General features: G+C 47.5%; 1 protein-coding gene across 5 annotated transcripts in view; it reads right to left on the bottom strand.

Annotated features, from left to right (window-relative positions):
- Positions 1-766: 766 nt before the first annotated feature.
- LOC109903291 (ubiquitin carboxyl-terminal hydrolase CYLD) overlaps positions 767-18,831 on the bottom strand; it is a 60,903-nt gene continuing 42,838 nt past the window's right edge. Inside the window, exons 7-19 of one of the 5 annotated variants that reach the window (XM_031814571.1) lie at positions 11,887-11,988; positions 11,244-11,360; positions 9,354-9,763; positions 8,925-9,090; positions 8,620-8,761; positions 8,344-8,466; positions 8,080-8,171; positions 7,904-7,970; positions 7,541-7,727; positions 4,075-4,183; positions 3,821-3,939; positions 2,825-3,041; positions 767-2,554 (exon numbers count right to left, since the gene is read on the bottom strand). In XM_031814571.1, the coding sequence (XP_031670431.1) occupies positions 2,370-2,554; positions 2,825-3,041; positions 3,821-3,939; positions 4,075-4,183; positions 7,541-7,727; positions 7,904-7,970; positions 8,080-8,171; positions 8,344-8,466; positions 8,620-8,761; positions 8,925-9,090; positions 9,354-9,763; positions 11,244-11,360; positions 11,887-11,988 (2,036 nt within the window). In that variant the 3' untranslated portion in view covers positions 767-2,369. The remainder of the gene's footprint in view (positions 2,555-2,824; positions 3,042-3,820; positions 3,940-4,074; positions 4,184-7,540; positions 7,728-7,903; positions 7,971-8,079; positions 8,172-8,343; positions 8,467-8,619; positions 8,762-8,924; positions 9,091-9,353; positions 9,764-11,243; positions 11,361-11,886; positions 11,989-18,831) is intronic. The other 4 variants (XM_031814577.1, XM_031814584.1, XM_031814592.1 and 1 more) reach the window with 4 other exon arrangements.

Below are 18,831 nucleotides of genomic sequence, written 5' to 3'. Positions count from 1 at the left end.
AATTTGTATTTATTTCCTGGACAGCAGATGATTGACTGTTGTTTTGAAGAGGCCTAGACTGGGGCCCATATTGTAATAAGCCTATGACTAAAGGCATAAACCCACTTGCTCAAACATTGTCAACAACTGCTTAAACATAGATGAGACTTTTCTCAAGAGCTTGAAATGCTGCAGCCCTCACAGACAGGCACTGCAAGTCACTCACTAAGCTAGAAATGTAGCCATGCACCCACTGGGCACACACTAGTTGAATCAATGTTGTTTCCACACCATTTCAATAAAATAACATTGAGCCATGTGGAATAAACATTGAATTGATGTCTGTGCCCAGTGAGTTATGACTACCGGTAACTCAAAAAAGCATACCCTTTTCACTATTATAATGTAAAGTGTTTCTGCCTTTTCCAGTAGAATGTAGTTTGAGGTGATAAAGAGAAGAAAATATAACCTTGTGTTAATGTGCTGTCTGGGCCTCGAGCTCCCTGTCTGACCAGTGTCCAGCTGCTGTGTCTCTGCCCACGGGGAGGTTAGTCCCATCTGCACCCCGTCTCTCTGACAAACGCATCAACCAGAGCAGAATCCCCACTGTGCTGAGCCCCTGCAGAGACACCATGCTAATGAGACCTGCACCTCTGTGACAGGTGAGGACACGGACACCAGAGTTGAATCAAGCTACATGACAAGCGTACCCCAATTCACTCATACTCAGACGCGCCAAACAAAGCAAACTGCCAGGCACATGGCAAACATCTCCAACACACAAATAAACACTTTTCAAAACAGGGGTTTTAATTTAGTTAACATTTACGAGAACAGCACTGACATTCATTTGCATCCGTTATATACTTTACAGATAGATGCCCAAGTCAATGTTCATAGATATCCATATCAGAGACTCACAGGCTCCCGTGGAGTAAAGAAAGTCCTCCTGTCTGTCTGTGACGAGCATTAAACTTCAGCAGTGCAGAAACAAGCACACACAGTAATAATGTCCCCTTTGAGGGTCCCTGGGAAAACAATCACAATGGGGCTTTGTGGAGGTTGTAGTCATCTGGAAACCAGCATTGAACCTCCCAATCAGGCCTTCATTGTGACATTAAACTACACTACCCAGCATGCCACTGGTGGTAACATTCAGTAGTATTAATGGGACAGCATGAATCACAAGAACTCACTTCAATATCTGGTGAGAGATGGGAGGAGGAGTAAAGATTATATTTAATATATTTTTTATATTATACGAGAATGTAAATATATTCAGATTAAAATATAATTAGGTATATACTGTATTTTAAGTTACTTGATTTTGATCCATGGTTGGGGAGTTGACTGTCACAAATGTATGAAAAAGACACAAAAGGCATATACTGTTTGTCTCATCAGATAGATAAGTATTGAGTATGACAAATGTCAAGCAGGAGTTTGCCATGTCTTGAGTGCAGTTAAAAGTTTAGATATAAAATAATTTAGTTTGCTGACACACAATGCCTTGAGACTTACAAAAAAGAAAAATCGAAATGTACAATTTCAGTTGAATATTTCCACAACCTGTTAATTCAAAAACACTTGCCAGGCTTTAGAGTACCTGACCTGTCCTCTGACTGCATGGAGACCTGTCATACAGCCGCCTCTTACCATATATCCATTTGGAACACACACACTTTCATGAAATCTACAAGGTATAATAGGGAAATATGCCAACCAAAGTATTCTGGTTGATCCTAATGCTATATTCGGTTGACACAAATATACTGTTGGTGGTGGTACACATCTGACATAATGGATCATGGTACTAAGGAGGTCTTAAGACAAGCTGTTTAAACCGTATACATAGTTGGTTGAGGGTTTTGAACATTATTTCCACTATGAGTTGAATTATGGAGCGCTCCCATCTCTTACACTGATTAAGAAAAGCAGGACTCCCCCTGCTTTAGGTAAATGAGGTGGCCTCTGTCCTTCCATTAACATGGCTTGTTTTTGTTTCGCATGTTTGGTCAGCCGAGGCGAGCATGCTGTCCCCCTCTCTCGCTCTCTCCTCTTCCTCTCCACAGGAAGAAAATAATATTCAGCGGGCTTCTCGTGTCTCCATCAACCGCTGTCCCACTCAGCTACGAGGCACAGGGAAGCTACTGACGTCAAGATCAGCTTGTTTTGTTGTTCACCACAGAGGGAAAACAACAACAACAACACTTCAACAAATGCACAGTGCAAATAAGCTATTCTCTTTTATAGTCTTCACTTTGGGCAGAGTAGACTGAGGAGACAGGGGCAGGCATTGAGGAGGAGGTGGGGACACAGGGAGAGAGCTCTGGACTGCAGCTCTGCCGTCTGTCTATCTGTCTGTCTGGGAGTCTCCTGCCCCAGGGGCTCTACTTGTACAGGCTCATGGTGGGGCTCTGGTACATGCACATGTAGGCGTCACACAGCAGACGGCGGGCCTGGCCCTGGATGCTTTTGGGGTCCAGGGCGTGCAGCTCCTCAGGGGTCATCTTCAGATAGGCCCCCACCTCCGGACATGGAGACACCTGGGGGATGTTGAAGCCATTCTGCCCTCCTGTGGAACAACAAACAGACAGAGCACTCAGATCTGTGGTATTAAAGCAATGGCAAGTGTTCTAGTTATATTTATATGTAATATCATTTCTGTGTGTGAATTAATCCAAAATATTTACTATGGAGCTGAATATCTATTCATAATTATGAACAAAATAAAAAATAGCTTGACAGTTCATAATAACTTTGTAAATGATTCAAAATACTGCTTCCCCCACAACAAAAAGTGAAACGTTATCCAATAACTCCTGAAGAAGATTTCTCCCCATACCGTCGCGGTCGGCCATACTGTCGAAGAAGAGCCATGCGGAGTCTTGGTAGCCGTACTTGACGAAGGCCACGTAGTGACTGGTCTCGATGCAGAGCACAGCGAACAGCTCCATCCGCTGGCGAGGGAAGCTACCCTGCCGCCACACACCCTCCTGCAGTTCCTTGGGGACGGACAACTTGCCGTGGCGATGGGCCTTCCTCCTCGGGTGGAGGTGAACCTGAGGGAACACATACACGTATGACATATAATGGTTGGAAATAAGTTTTTACCTATTTCTTGGGGATTTTTTCAGTATTTCTAAATCACTAGTTATAAATCGGTCTAATAACAGTTCTCATAGATCGATGGCAACTACAAAGTAAAGAATAAAACTAAAGAATGACAAGTTTCACAATTCATTCGTTTAAAAAAAATCAATTACACATATATTCACAAATGTGCCTCAAAGTTCAAGGTAAATATTTTGTCTTCAGCTATACGTTATTTAAGCAATAAGGCACGAGGGGGTATGGTATATGGCCAATATACCACGGCTAATAGCTGTTCTTAGGCACGAAGCAGCGAGAAGTGCCTGGATACAGCCTTTAGCCGTGGTATATTGGTCATATACCACAAACCCCCGAGGTGCCTTATTGCTTAAATAACGTATAGCTGAAGACAAAATATTTACCTTGAACTTTGAGGCACATTTGTGAATATATGTGTAATTGATTTTTAAACTGATTACCAACGTAATTAGATAAGTAAAAACACAGGTTTTGTCATAGCCGTGGTATATCAGACTTTATACCACAGGTATCAGCCGATCAGCATTCAGGACTCAAACCACCCAGTATAAAATACAACTTAGAAAGTTACATGAAACTCAGGCATTCCTTAGGACTTGTCGCCCCCAAGTGGATTGTACTGGAACTACACTGCTTTACAACTACTGCAAGTCCCTGATGAGATCCCCTTAGTTTCTATGTGGGTGAAATGGCACCCTCTGTCGGATACCTGTGTATTGCACTTTTCACAGAACTGTTTTATCTTCCCGGCAGTGATGTCACCGTCCTCGTAGCACTCCCTGCATTCATACAGAGCCAGACCCCCGCAGATTCGACACTCCCTGGGAGCTGAGAGAGAAGCACAGGGTTGAGGGTTGACTATACACACCCACACACAACCATGTCGATGGAGAACAGTAGATTTATGATATGGAAAACAGTTATCACTTCTACCACATTCAAATAAAATAACTTTTTACGCACTGTCTTCAAGTAAGTCTGTGATGTCTAACTCTAGTGAGGGGAAGATCTTGTTGAACATCTTGAAGTCCTTCCCAAAGCGAGGCATTTGGATGATAAGGCAGGAAGGAGCCTGAACAGAGAGAAGACGCATGAAGTCACCACATCAAATTGATCACATACACATATTTAGCCGATGTTATTGCAGGTGTAGCGAAATGCTTGTGTTCCTAGCTCCAACAGTGCAGTAGTATCTAACAATTCACACAAATCCAAAAGTAAAAGAATGAAATTAAGAAATATATAAATATTAGATCGAGCAATGTCAGAGTGGCATTGACTCAAATAATGTAGAATAGAATACAGTATATAAATATGAGATGAGTAAAGTAGTATGTAAACATTATTAAATTGACTAGTGTTCGATTAAAGTGGCCAGTGATTCCAAGTCTACAGTATGTATATAGGGCAGCAGCCTCTTTTATATGTATTTATTTAACTAGGCAAGTCAGTTAAGAAGAAATTCTTATTTACAATGATGGCCTACCCCTTCCAAATCCTAACCAGGACGACGCTGGACCAATTGTGCGCCGTCCTATGGGACTCCCAATCCTGGCCGGTTGTGATACAGCCTGGAATCGAACCAGGGTCTGTAGTGACGCCTCTAGCACTGAGATGCAGTGCCTTAGACCGCTGCGCCTGCCAGGAGCCTCTAAGGTGCAGGGTTGCGTAACCGGGTGGAAGACAGCTAATGATGTCTATTTATATGTCTGATGGTCTTGAGATATTGGCTGCTTTTCAGTCTCTCGGTCGCAGCGTTAATGTACCTGTACTGACCTCGCCTTCCGGGTGATAGCGGGGTGAAGTGGTGGTTGATGTCCTTGATGATCTTTTTGGCCTTCCTGTGACATCGGGGGCTGTAGGTGTCCTGGAGGGTAGGTAGTTTGCCCTTGGTGATGCGTTGGGAGTTGCCGTAACAGGCGGTGATACAGCCCAACAGGATGCTCTTGTGCATCTGAAAGTTTGTTTGGGTTTTAGGGGCCAAGCCAAATTTCTTCAGCCTCCTGAGGTTGAAGAGGCGCTGTTGCGCCTTCTTCACCACACCGTCTGTGGGTGGACCATTTCAGATCTTCAGTGATGTGTAAGCCGAAGGGAAGTTTTCCACCTTCTCCACTGTGGATAGGAACGTGCTCCCTCTGCTGTTTCCTGAAGTCCACGATCAGCACTTTTTTTTTTGACGTTGAGTGAGAATTTACTTTCCTGGCACCACTCTCCCAGGACCCTTACCTCCTCCCTGTCTTGTCATTGATGGTAATCAGGCCTACTACAGTTGTGTCGTCTGGAAGCATGTGTGGCCACGCAGTCATGGATGAACAGGGAGTACAGGAAGGGGCTGAGCACGCACCCTTGTGGGGCCCTGGTGTTGAGGATCGGCAAAGTAGAGGTGTTGTTTCCTACCTTCACCACCTGGGGGCAGCCCATCAGGAAGTCCAGGACGCAGTTGCACAGGGCGGGGTTGAGACCCAGGGCCCTGAGCTAAATGATGAGCTTGGAGGGCACTACGGTGTTGAATGCTGAGCTATAGTCAATGAACAGCATTCTTACATAGGTATTCCTCTTTTCCAGATGGGATAGGGCAGTGTGCAGTGCGATGGCGATTGCATTGTCTGTGGATCTATTGGGGCGGTAAGCAAGTTGAAGTGGGTCTAGGGTGTCAGGTAAGGTAGAGGTGATATGATCCTTGACTAGTCTCTCAAAGTACTTCATGATGACAGAAGTGAGCTCTACAGGGCGAGTCTCATTTAGTTCAGTTACCTTTGCTTTCTTGGGTACAATGGTGGACATCTTCAAGCAAGACTGTGTTCCCTTTGTAGTCCGTGATTGTCTGTCGACCCTGCCACATACATCTCGTGTCTGAGCCGTTGAATTGCGATTCCACTTTGTCTCTGTACTGACGTTTTTCCTGTTTGATTGCCTTACGGAGGGAACTACACTGTTTGTATTTGGTCATATTCTCAGTCATTTTGCCATGGTTAAATGCGGTGGTATACGCTTTCATTTTTGCGTGAATGCTGCCATCTAGCCAAGGTTTCTGGTTTGGGTAGGTTTTAATAGTCACAGTGGGTACAACACCTCCTATACACTTCCTGATGAACTCAGTCACCGTATCCGTGTATTCGTCAATGTTATTCTCAGAGCCTACCCGCAACATATCCCAGTCCACGTGATCAAAACAATCTTGAAGCATGGATTCCGATTGGTCAGACCAGCGTTGAATAGACCTTAGCAAGGGCACTTCCTCTTTGTTTCTGCCTATAGGAAGGGAGGAACAAAATGGAGTCATGCTCAGATTTGTCGAAGCGAGGGTGGGGGAGGGCCTTGTAGGCATTTCGAAAAATTGAGTAGCAGTGGTCCAATGTTTTTCTAGAGCGAGTACTACAGTTGGTAAAACTTCGGTAGCGTTTTCCTCAAATTTGCTTTGTTAAAATCCCCAGCTACAATAAATCCAGCCTCAGGATATATGGTTTCCAGTTTGCATAAAGTCCAGTGTAGTTCTTTGAGAGCCGCCGTGGTATCGGCTTGAGAGGGAATTTACACGGCTGTGACTATAACCGAAGAGAATTCTCTTGGGAGTTAATTCAGTCGGCATTTGATTGTGGCGGATTTTAGGTCGGGTGAACAAAAGGACTTGAGTTTCTATATGTTATCACAGTCACACCATGAGTAGTTATTCATGAAACATACACCCCCGCCTTTCTTCTTCCCGGAGAGTTCTTTATTCCCATCTGCCCGATGTATTGAGAACTCAGTATATCCCGAGATACTCTGTTTCACAGAAACATGGCTATGTTACAATCCCTGATGTCTCTCTGGAAGGAGATCCTCGCTCTGAGCTCGTCTACTTTATTGTCCAGAGACTGAACATTAGCGAGTAATATAAGAGGTGGATGGTGTGCACGCCTCCTGAGTCGGACTAGAATTCCACTCTAAATACCTCTTCTCCGCCGGCGGTGTTTTGGAGCAGGCTCTGGAATAAGCTCAATTACCCTGGAGGGTACGAACAAAGGATCCAATTCGAGAAAGTCGTATTCCTGGTTGTAATTCTGGCGAGTTACCACCGCTCTGATATCCAAAAGTTCTTACGGCTGTATGTAATAACACCCCCAAAATGATGGGCTAATAATGTAAGAAATACACAAAAAAACAAAATACTGCAAAGTTGCTTTGGACCTAGAAGCAGAGCTGCCATATCTGTCAGCACCATCTTACCTTACTGAGGAACAGCCATTACATAAACAAAATCCCACTAAAATTCCACAAAAGAGAACTGTATGTGTGTTCTACTAACTACTGATCCTGCCAATTTCCCATAGTAGCTCAGCCTGTCATTGATTAACTCAGCTAATCATTAGAATTGATAGTCAAGTTGACTCTCCCTTCATGCTCCTAGAGTGAATTGCTTCTTGATTGCAATCAGCAAATCATTCACCTCTGAGCAACCCAACCACTGACAGACAGCCAGCCAGACATACAGACAGGACACCTCAGCAAACTTGAGGTCACTGTTGATGAAGGACCACTCTATGAGCTGCTGGCTGGTTGGCACGCCCACTTTGTCCTTCTTATCCATGAAGATCTGGTAGAAGTAGCAGTCCTGAACCTTCTGACCTGCCGACCTAGACACGACAGACACAAACAGGATATAATTTGTAATACATTGGAAATCATCTAATTTGAGCTCATCTTAGATGCATGTCTAAATATTATTAAAATGTGTATACTATTAGCAGAAATAGTTTAGATAAGCAATAACAACAGGATATGTTTAGGAGTACGTTTAATGTAGACTGACCTCAGCTTGAGTAAGGGGTCCACCCTCAATATGTGATGGAACAGAATATTGAGGAACTCCTCAGGATCTGTGAGGTGACCATTAAGTTAATAACAAGCTTAAAACATTTAGAATAAGTTTATGACATTAATAACAAAACACCAAATCTTTAATATTTTGATAAAGGCATTAGACACCTTTTTCTTCAGACGTGAACCCTGAGGCAGCTTCTACCTTCTCCAGTATCCTTCTGAGCTTCATCACTTTAGTGGCACACACATAGCCATGTCTACCAAGACAAATAAAAATAGAATCAGAGGATCTCACAGTTATGATACTTGGCTGTGTCTAGAAAACGAATGAAAGTGCTTAGAAATTACATGTTAAGCATTGGTTTGCCACATGACATTATACTGAATGAATGTGTCTGAACAAAACACGATGAGTAGTTTCCAACTTACATGCGCAGGGGGTTGACTATCTCTGTGCGTAGCAGCTCCTGTGTCTCTCGGTAATACTCTACGTCAGTCTTGGACCTCGGCCTCAGCAGAACTGTGTCCAGGACTGAGCTGAAGGAAAACAGGCTGAAGACGGGAAAAGAGGGAAAGAATAAACATGACTCCCTGTTGAGAGACTTTAAAAAACTCACTACAGTGACATAGGAATGAGGTTAAGAACTCTATAATAATACACGCAAGGAAGAAGTTAAAACTCAGATCTCTTTTCTATGTCCTCACCAGAAGAGTGTGGAGTCCAGGTAGCAAGAGTTGTAGTGTCCCTGGATACCTTTCTTCTTGCCCACCATGATGTCTAGACCGTCATTCTCAGTGCGTGGAGGAGTGTTCTCATGCACCACCTCACTCAGATAACCCCCGAAAGCTGGACAGACACAAACAGTGAAGTTTAAGTTGACAATCCTGGGCAGGACTGCTTAGCTGGGTGGAAATGTCCCTGTATAGCCTTTACCCGTCCAATCCTAGGGAGTACCTAGGAGTCAATTAGTAATTCAGCGCAGGACTGACAGGTGACACCAGTGACTCACCGATAGAGTTGCATCTCTCTATGGGGTTGGAGGAGTGGTGTAGGGAGGGGAAACGGGAGTCAGGCCTGCAGCATTTCAGCTTCACAAACAGGGCCTTCTTGGGCGCGCAGCTGAAGTAGCGGGTACCTTGAAAGGTGCCGTCTGTACAGCCAACACACTCTTCCTCCTGAGAGAGCAGAACCAGACAAGGCCATCATGATGTTGACTGCAGTTACCTGTATGCTATTACACCAAACATATAGCTAGTAATGATACTGGATTTGGATGATTCTACCATTCAATTAACCAAATGTTGGTTTCTCTGAAGTTTTCCTGAAATTCTTAGTTCACTTGCTGTGACAATGTTATTGGGAAATACATAAGACAAAACAGCCAGGTTTCAGAGGCGACAAAGAGACAATCCTTCCAGTCAGTGTAATGATCTCTCACCAGCTCCAGGCCAGCCAGTGGCTCTGGTAGTCCCGGGGGCAGCCCCACCCAGCGGATGACCCCACACAGAGGCGGGTTCTCCTTCACCTCCACTAGGGACCCCACCTCCAGACCAGGCACTCCCCCACCCCCGCGAGAGCTGGGGGGTGAGGGGGGCCTCGGGGAGGGAGGGCTGGGCGATGTGGGCTCTGGCATCTGCATCTGCTCTCCCATCACTGACTGCACGGAGAGGGAGAGGGGTCCATGGCTCAGGCTGCCATTGGGCCCAGTCTTACGGCTCAGGCTGAAGGGCAGGGAGTGGAACTTGTTGTCAATGGACAAGGAAGCAGAGGGCGGGGCCCTGGTAGGAGGTGTGGTTTCATTGAAGTCAGGGGGCGTGTCTGTGAGGGACTTGGCAGGGTCTTCCCCTACTGCAGAGGAAAACAGACAATCAATTTTCACTGCAGCAGATATTACACAGAGAGAGCTTCTAGCATTGTGGACTCATCAGATATTAATTTGGCTTTTTTTGCCAACGTTGTGAATAGGGAGTGTGCAGGTGGTGTCACAGCTTCATATCAGCATTAGCAAACCAAATGTAATGTTTGTTTATAAACACGTTCACTATAAAGTGGATACACATTTGTACATTCACTGTAAACAGAACCACAAAATGTATCTTGTGTGACACAAGGACGTTTTAATTTACCTCCCATGGGAGTTGAAAAACGTTAATGTGTCACTGTGAGAGTGTGTTGAGAAAATCTAAATGCCTCCACATGGACAGCCACAGAATAATCCAGAAGAGATGGGTGAGTCTTAAGATCATCACGTCACCAATGGAAAGTACAACACACCATCAAATATGAATATGATGGACCTGAACATATGGGTAAGAAGGCAGTGATGAAAAACAAAACAGAGGTGATGAAACAGAACAGAGGAAACAGCTGTGATAGGATTTCTCTCATTCCTGCGACATAGAGGAGTCATCTCCACTGGGTCTTCCTCACCCTAGAGTCCACTGATAGCTCCATAACTTTACACACAGGCTTTACATGACTCAATCATTTTCAATCCCTTGGTTTCACTTGTGTAATGATCCATTCATCACCACCACGCTGTAAGGAAAACTATATTTGACCGCATGTAGGCTACCTACCTAAACTACCCCACACCATCCCCCATGAAACATATCCACATGACCTCACTTAAACCAAGTACTGAAGGCTTTCACTAATGCTTACAGGAAACCATCAAGAATAAAGTACAGTATTTTACCTAATTTAATTATTCTGAGAGTGAATAAATGCAAGAAATGTTAAAGCATTATTAAAAGCCTTTGTGATTTGAGGAAGACCATGACACCGCAATTGCACCATGCAGGTGGATCTCACAGTTAATGGGAATGAATAGATGGAGGACTCTCAGTGAAGGGTCTTCATCAGGGCCGGGACAATTCCAGTATCGCGATACTCGTTAGCATAGTCTCAAGGAAACAAAACACAAAGCGGATTTAACTTTAGGAAAACAACCCCCATTGTGTTGTCATCCAGTCACATTTATTTATTTTCCAAGCTATAGAACAGACTATTTTACATACAGCAGGTATTTTAAAAAGAACCAAAAGAGTGATCTGCTTCATGTTTTTATTTTTGCACTGGAAAAAATATCTTGATACTGGTATCACCACAGCCCTAGTATTGATAGCAAGCTTTTTTAATCCAATCACAGTAAAAATTTTAATAAATGTTATCTACCTAAACAATACAACAATTAAGTTAAAGATCAAATGCATTCTTTATTTGTTCACCGATTGGTAAATGAATACTGTAGAACAACCATGCATTAACAGGACCCTGCTATCAAGACAGATGGGAGTCGCAGTACTGTATCTTGCTGGGGCTTTACCTTCATCAATGTACCATGTGCTTTTGGATTTGGCCTGGACTGGGTGGTCAACAGAGCTGCCATTTAAAGTATAATACAATTCTGACTTGCTTCTACTCCCACACTGAAGACCTAAGCCTGGAGATAACACAAGTCAACAGAGAAACAGAAAAGAAGCAGGTATGTGTTTGCTGCAGTGGAGGCTGCTGGGGGGAGAACGGCTCATAATAACGGCTGGAATGGAGTAAATGGAATGGTATCAAACCCATGAAAACCATGTTTTTCAATACCATTCCATTTGCTCCATTGCAGCCATTATTATGAGGCGTTCTTTAATGACACCAGGATAGGTGGGGAGAGGAGGGAGAGAGAAAGGCATAGAGAGAGGGAACGGAGGCAGATCGTCAGCACACTGTGCAGGTCAGTAGCCATGCAAGGAACACAATAGTTCAGTAACTCTCACCACTCCAAACCATTCACATCAGCTCTGGAATCCAAATTGACCATTCACACAAATGGAATCTTGCAAAACTTCAATTTTCTAAAATTCAGTCATCATGCCTTATTGATATTATTTCCCAATGACAGAACCATCAGCACACTAACACCATGTTAAAGTGTTATAGTGTTAGCTAGTACATGCACTTGAAGCCAGCAGCAGTACCTTTGCACTTTGGTTTGCTTTGGCCAGAGGAGGACTTGTCACTGCTGCTGCCTCTGGGGGTAAAACTGTGCTTCTGCAGCCTCTGGTCCTGCATGGAGTATTCTGCAAACACACAGTCCAGTAAAACAACAGTGTGGAACAACACTGATATACCCCAACACTGCACAGCTGTCTGTCTTGTTGCAGGTGCTGGCAGGTATACAGAATATACAGTCGGAAGTTTACATACACCTTAGCCAAATACATTTAAACTGAGTTTCACAATTCCTGACATTTAATCCTAGTAAAAATTCCCCGTCTTAGGTCAGTTCGGATCACCACTTTATTTTAAGAATGTGAAATGTCAGAATAATAGTAGAGTGTGATTTATTTCAGCTTTTATTTCTTTCATCACATTCCCAGTGGGTCAGAAGTTTACATACACTCAATTAGTATTTGGTAGCATTGCCTTTAAATTGTTAAACGATTTGGGTAGCCTTCCACAAGCTTCCCACAATAAGTTGGGTGAATTTTGGCCCATTCCTCCTGACAGAGCTGGTGAGTCAGGTTTGTAGGTCTCCTTGCTCGCACACACTTTTTCAGGTCTGCCCACAAATTTTCTATAAGATTGAGGTCAGGGCTTTTCTTGTCCTTCTTGGCCATTTTGCCACAACTTTGGAAATATGCTTGGGGTCATTGACCATTTGGAAGACCCATTTGTGACCAAGATTTAACTTCCCATTTGTGACCAAGATTTAACTGATGTCTTGAAATGTTGCCACAATTGTCCTACCTCATGATGCCATCTATTTTGTGAAGTGCACCAGTCCCTCCTGCAGCAAAGCACCACCACAACATGATGTTGCCACCCCTGTGCTTCACGTTTGGGATGGTGTTCTTCGGCTTGCAAGCCTCCCCGTTTTTCCTCCAAACATAATGATGGTCATTATGCCCAAACAGTTCTATTTTTTTTTCATCAGACGAGAGTACAATTCTCCAAAAAGTACGTCCTTTGTCCCTATGTGCAGTTGCAAACCATAGTCTGGCTTTTCTATGGCGGTTTTGGAGCAGTGGCTTCTTCCTTGCTGAGTGGCCTTTCAGGTTATGTCGATATAGGACTCATTTTACTGTGGATAAAGATACTTTTGTACCCGTTTCCTCCAGCATCTTCACAGGGTCCTTTGCTGCTGTTCTGGGATTGCACCAAAGTACATTCATCTTTAGGAGACAGAACCGTGTCTCCTTCATGAGCGGTATGACGGCTGCATGGTCCCATGGTGTTTATACTTGCGTACTATTGTTTGTACAGATGAACGTGGTACCCTCAGGCGTTTGGAAATTGCTCCCAGGGATAAACCAGACTTGTGGAGGTCTTTAGATTTACCCATGATGTCAAGCAGGTACACCTCCAATTGACTCAAATTATATCAATTAGCAGAAGCTTCTAGTTAATCAGAAGCTTCTAAATGCATGACATAATTTTACTAAATGTACAAACCTCACCCACCCATGCGCGCACACACACACACACACACACACACACACACGAAGACCATGCCCAAGAAGACCATGAAAGTCAAAGCATTTGAACCATTGTTGGGGTTCAGAGTCAGACAGCACACACAAACAAATCAATAAAACCAATGGCTAGAACAAAGAGGCTGAGAGGAGCAGCATCTCACTTGACTTTCAAAAACAAGCAGAGCCATCAAACAAAAGAGCCTCTGTTGCTACTACGGTACTACTACTGCTGCTGCTGCTGTTGCTACTACGGTACTACTACTGTTGCTGCTGCTACTACTACTACTGCTACCGCCGCCGCTGCCGCCACGGTCTCTGCCGCCACGGCCGCTGCCGCCGCCACGGCGCTGCAGTGACGGCAGCAGCAGCAGCAGCAGTAGTGACGGCAGCAGCAGAAGCAGTAGTGACGGCAGCAGCAGCAGTAGTGACGGAAGCAGTAGTGACGGCAGCAGCAGCAGTAGTGACGGCAGCAGCAGCAGTAGTGACGGCAGCAGCAGCAGTAGTGACGGCAGCAGCAGCAGTAGTGACGGCAGCAGCAGCAGTAACGGCAGCAGCAGCAGTAGTAACGGCAGCAGCAGCAGCAGCAGTGACAGCAGCAGCAGTGACAGCAGCAGCAGCAGTAGTAGTACTGCCGTACAGCAGCAGCAGCAGTAGTAACAGCACTAGTAACAGCAGCAGTAGTAGTAACAGCAGTAGCAGCAGCAGCCGCTGTTACTACTGCTGCAGCTGCTGTTACTACTGCTGCAGCTGTTGCTACTACTACTACTGCTGCAGCTGCTGCCTGCTGCTGTTGCTACTACTGCTGCTGCTGTTACTACTACTACTGCTGCTCCTGCTGCTACTACTGCAGCTGTTACTACTACTGCAGCCGCTGTTACTACTACTGCAGCCGCTGCTACTACTACTGCTGCTACTACTACTACTGCTGCTACTACTACTGCTGCTACTACTACTGCTGCTACTACTACTGCTGCTACTACTACTACTGCTGCTACTACTACTGCTGCTGTTACTACTACTGCTTCTGTTACTACTACTACTGCTGTTACTACTACTACTGCTGCTACTACTAGTACTGCTGCTGCTGTTACTACTACTGCTGCTGCTGTTACTACTACTGCTGCGGCTGCTGCGACTGCTGCTGTTACTACTATTTCTACTACTACTACTACTGTTGCTGTTACTACTGCTGCAGCTGCTGTTACTACTGCTGCAGCTGCTGTTACTACTTCAGCTGCTGCAGCTGCTGTTACTACTTCAGCTGCTGCAGCTGCTGTTGCTACTACTACTACTGCTGCTGCTGGTACTACTACTGCTGCTGATTTTACTACTACTGCTGCTAATTTTACTACTGCTGCAGCTGCTGTTACTACTACTGCAGAAGCTGTTACTACTACGACTGCAGCTGCTACTGCTGTTACGACTGCAGCTGTTACGACTGTTGCTGCTGCTACAACTGCTGCTGCTGCTGCTGTTACGGCTGCTGCTGCTGCTGTTACTGCTGCTGCTGCTGCTGTTGCGACTGCTGCTGTTGCGACTGCTGCTGCTGCTGTTGCGACCGCTGCTGCTGCTGCTGTTACGACCGCTGCTGCTGCTGCTGTTACGACCGCTGCTGCTGCTGCTGTTACGACCGCTGCTGCTGCTGCTGTTACGACCGCTGCTGCTGCTGCTGTTACGACCGCTGCTGCTGCTGCTGTTACGACCGCTGCTGCTGCTGCTGTTACGACCGCTGCTGCTGCTGCTGTTACGACCGCTGCTGCTGCTGCTGTTACGACCGCTGCTGCTGCTGCTGTTACGACCGCTGCTGCTGCTGCTGTTACGACTGCTGCTGCTGCTGCTGTTACGACTGCTGCTGCTGTTACGACTGCTGCTGCTGTTACGACCGCTGCTGCTGCTGCAGTTACGACCGCTGCTGCTGCTGCAGTTACGACCGCTGCTGCTGCTGCTGTTACGACTGCTGCTGCTGCTGTTACGACTGCTGCTGCTGCTGTTACTGCTGCTGTTACGACTGCTGCTGTTACGACTGCTGCTGCAGTTACGACTGCTGCTGCTGCAGTTACGACTGCTGCTGCTGCAGTTACGACCGCTGCTGCTGCTGCTGCTGCAGTTACGACCGCTGCTGCTGCTGCAGTTACGACCGCTGCTGCTGCTGCAGTTACGACCGCTGCTGCTGCTGCAGTTACGACCGCTGCTGCTGCTGCAGTTACGACCGCTGCTGCTGCTGCAGTTACGACCGCTGCTGCTGCTGCAGTTACGACCGCTGCTGCTGCTGCTGCTACGACCGCTGCTGCTGCTGCTGCTACGACCGCTGCTGCAGCTGCAGTTACGACCGCTGCTGCAGCTGCAGTTACGACCGCTGCTGCTGCAGCTGCAGTTACGACCGCTGCTGCTGCAGCTGCAGTTACGACCGCTGCTGCTGCAGTTACGACCGCTGCTGCTGCAGCTGCAGTTACGACCGCTGCTGCTGCAGCTGCAGTTACGACCGCTGCTGCTGCAGCTGCAGTTACGACCGCTGCTGCTGCAGCTGCAGTTACGACCGCTGCTGCTGCTGCAGTTACAACCGCTGCTGCTGCAGTTACGACCGCTGCTGCTGCAGCTACGACCGCTGCAGCTGCAGCTACGACTGCTGCAGCTGCGACTGATGCAGCTACGACTGCTGCAGCTACGACTGCTGCAGCTACGACTGCTGCAGCTACCGCAGCTGCGGCTACCGCAGCTACGGCTGCCGCAGCTACGGCTGCCGCAGCTACGACTGCCGCAGCTACGACTGCCGCAGCTACGACTGCCGCAGCTACGACTGCCGCAGCTACGACTGCCGCAGCTACGACTGCCGCAGCTACGACTGCCGCAGCTACGACTGCCGCTGCTACGACTGCCGCTGCTACGACTGCCGCTGCTACGACTGCCGCTGCTACGACTGCCGCTTCTACGACTGCCGCTTCTACGACTGCTGCTGTGACTGCCGCTGCTACGACTGCTGCTGTTACGACTGCTGCTGCTGCTGCTGTTACGACCGCTGCTGCTACGACCGCTGCTGCTACGACCGCTGCTGCTGCTGCTACGACCGCTGCTGCTGCTGCTGCTACGATACGACCGCTGCTGCTGCTGCTACGACCGCTGCTGCTGCTGCTGCTACGACCGCTGCTGCTGCTGTTACGACCGCTGCTGCTGCTGTTACGACCGCTGCTGCTGCTGTTACGACCGCTGCTGCTGCTGTTACGACCGCTGCTGCTGCTGCTGCTACGACCGCTGCTGCTGCTGCTACGACCGCTGCTGCTGCTGCTGCTACGACCGCTGCTGCTGCTGCTGCTACGACCGCTGCTGCTGCTACGACCGCTGCTGCTGCTGCTGCTACGACCGCTGCTGCTGCTACGACCGCTGCTGCTGCTACGACCGCTGCTGCTGCTGTTACTACCGCTGCTGCTGCTACGACCGCTGCTGCTGCTGTTACTACCGCTGCTGCTGTTACTACCGCTGCTGCTGTTACTACCGCTGCTGCTGTTACTACCGCTGCTGCTGTTACTACCGCTGCTGCTGTTACTACCGCTGCTGCTGTTACTACCGCTGCTGCTGTTACTACTGCTGCTGCTGCTGCTGCTGTTACTACTGCTGCTGCTGCTGCTGTTAGTACTACTGCTGTTACTACTACTGCTGCTGCTGCTACGACTGCTGCTGTTACGACTGCTGCTGTTACGACTGCTGCTGCTGTTACTACTACTGCTGCTGCTGCTGTTACTACTACTGCTGCTGCTGCTGTTACTACTACTGCTGCTGCTGCTGTTACTACTACTGCTGCTGCTGCTGTTACTACTACTGCTGCTGCTGCTGTTACTACTACTGCTGCTGTTACTACTGCTGCTGTTACTACTACTGCTGCTGCTACTACTACTGCTGCTGTTACTACTACTGCTGCTGCTGCTGTTACTACTACTGCTGCTGCTGCTGTTACTACTACTGCTGCTGCTGCTGTTACTACTACTGCTGCTGCTACGACTGCTGCTGCTGCTGTTACGACTGCTGCTGTTACGACTGCTGCTGTTACGACTGCTGCTGTTACGACTGCTGCTGCTGCTGCTGCTGCTGTTACTACTACTGCTGCTGTTACGACTGCTGCTGCTGCTGCTGTTACGACTGCTGCTGCTGCTGCTGTTACTACTACTGCTGCTGCTGCTGCTGCTGTTACTACTACTGCTGCTGTTACTACTACTGCTGCTGTTACTACTACTGCTGCCGTTACTACTACTGCTGCTGCTGTTACTACTACTGCTGCTGTTACTACTACTGCTGCTGTTACTACTACTGCTGCTGTTACTACTACTGCTGCTGCTGTTACTACTACTGCTGCTGCTGCTGCTGTTACTACTACTGCTGCTGCTGCTGCTGTTACTACTACTGCTGCTGCTGCTGCTGTTACTACTACTGCTGCTGCTGCTGCTGTTACTACTGCTGCTGCTGTTACTACTACTGCTGCTGCTGCTGTTACTACTACTGCTGCTGCTGCTGTTACTACTACTGCTGCTGCTGCTGTTACTACTACTGCTGCTGCTGCTGTTACTACTACTGCTGCTGCTGCTGTTACTACTACTGCTGCTGTTACTACTACTGCTGCTGCTGCTGTTACTACTACTGCTGCTGCTGCTGTTACTACTACTGCTGCTGCTGCTGTTACTACTACTGCTGCTGCTGCTGTTACTACTACTGCTGCTGCTGCTGTTACTACTACTGCTGCTGCTGCTGTTACTACTACTGCTGCTGCTGCTGTTACGACTGCTGCTGCTGCTGCTGTTACGACTGCTGCTGTTACGACTACTGCTGCTGCTGCAGTTACGACTACTGCTGCTGCTGCAGGTACGACTACTGCTGCTGCTGCAGGTACGACTACGGCTGCTGCTGCAGTTACGACTACGGCTGCTGCTGCAGTTACGACTACGGCTGCTGCTGCAGTTACGACTGCTGCAGCTGCTGCAGTTACGACTGCTGCTACTACTACTGTTGCTGCTGCTACGACTGATGGGACTGCTGCTGCTGCTGTTACGACTGCTGCTGCTGCTGCTGCGACTGCTGCTGCTGCTGTTACTGCTTACTACCGCTGCTGCTGCTGTTACTACCGCTGCTGCTGCTGTTACTACCGCTGCTGCTGCTGTTACTACCGCTGCTGCTGCTGTTACTACCGCTGCTGCTGCTGTTACTACCGCTGCTGCTGCTGTTACTACCGCTGCTGCTGCTGTTACTACCGCTGCTGCTGCTGTTACTACCGCTGCTGCTGTTCCTACTACCGCTGCTGCTGTTCCTACTACCGCTGCTGCTGTTCCTACTACCGCTGCTGCTGTTCCTGCTACCGCTGCTGCTGTTCCTGCTACCGCTGCTGCTGTTCCTGCTACCGCTGCTGCTGTTACTGCTACCGCTTCTGCTGTTACTGCTACCGCTGCTGCTGTTACTACTACC

This window comes from Oncorhynchus kisutch, linkage group LG3 (assembly GCF_002021735.2).
Source record: "Oncorhynchus kisutch isolate 150728-3 linkage group LG3, Okis_V2, whole genome shotgun sequence".
NCBI lineage: Eukaryota > Metazoa > Chordata > Actinopteri > Salmoniformes > Salmonidae > Oncorhynchus > Oncorhynchus kisutch.
Note: the sequence above shows the minus strand (reverse complement) of the source record. Positions and strands in the feature narration are given on the sequence as shown.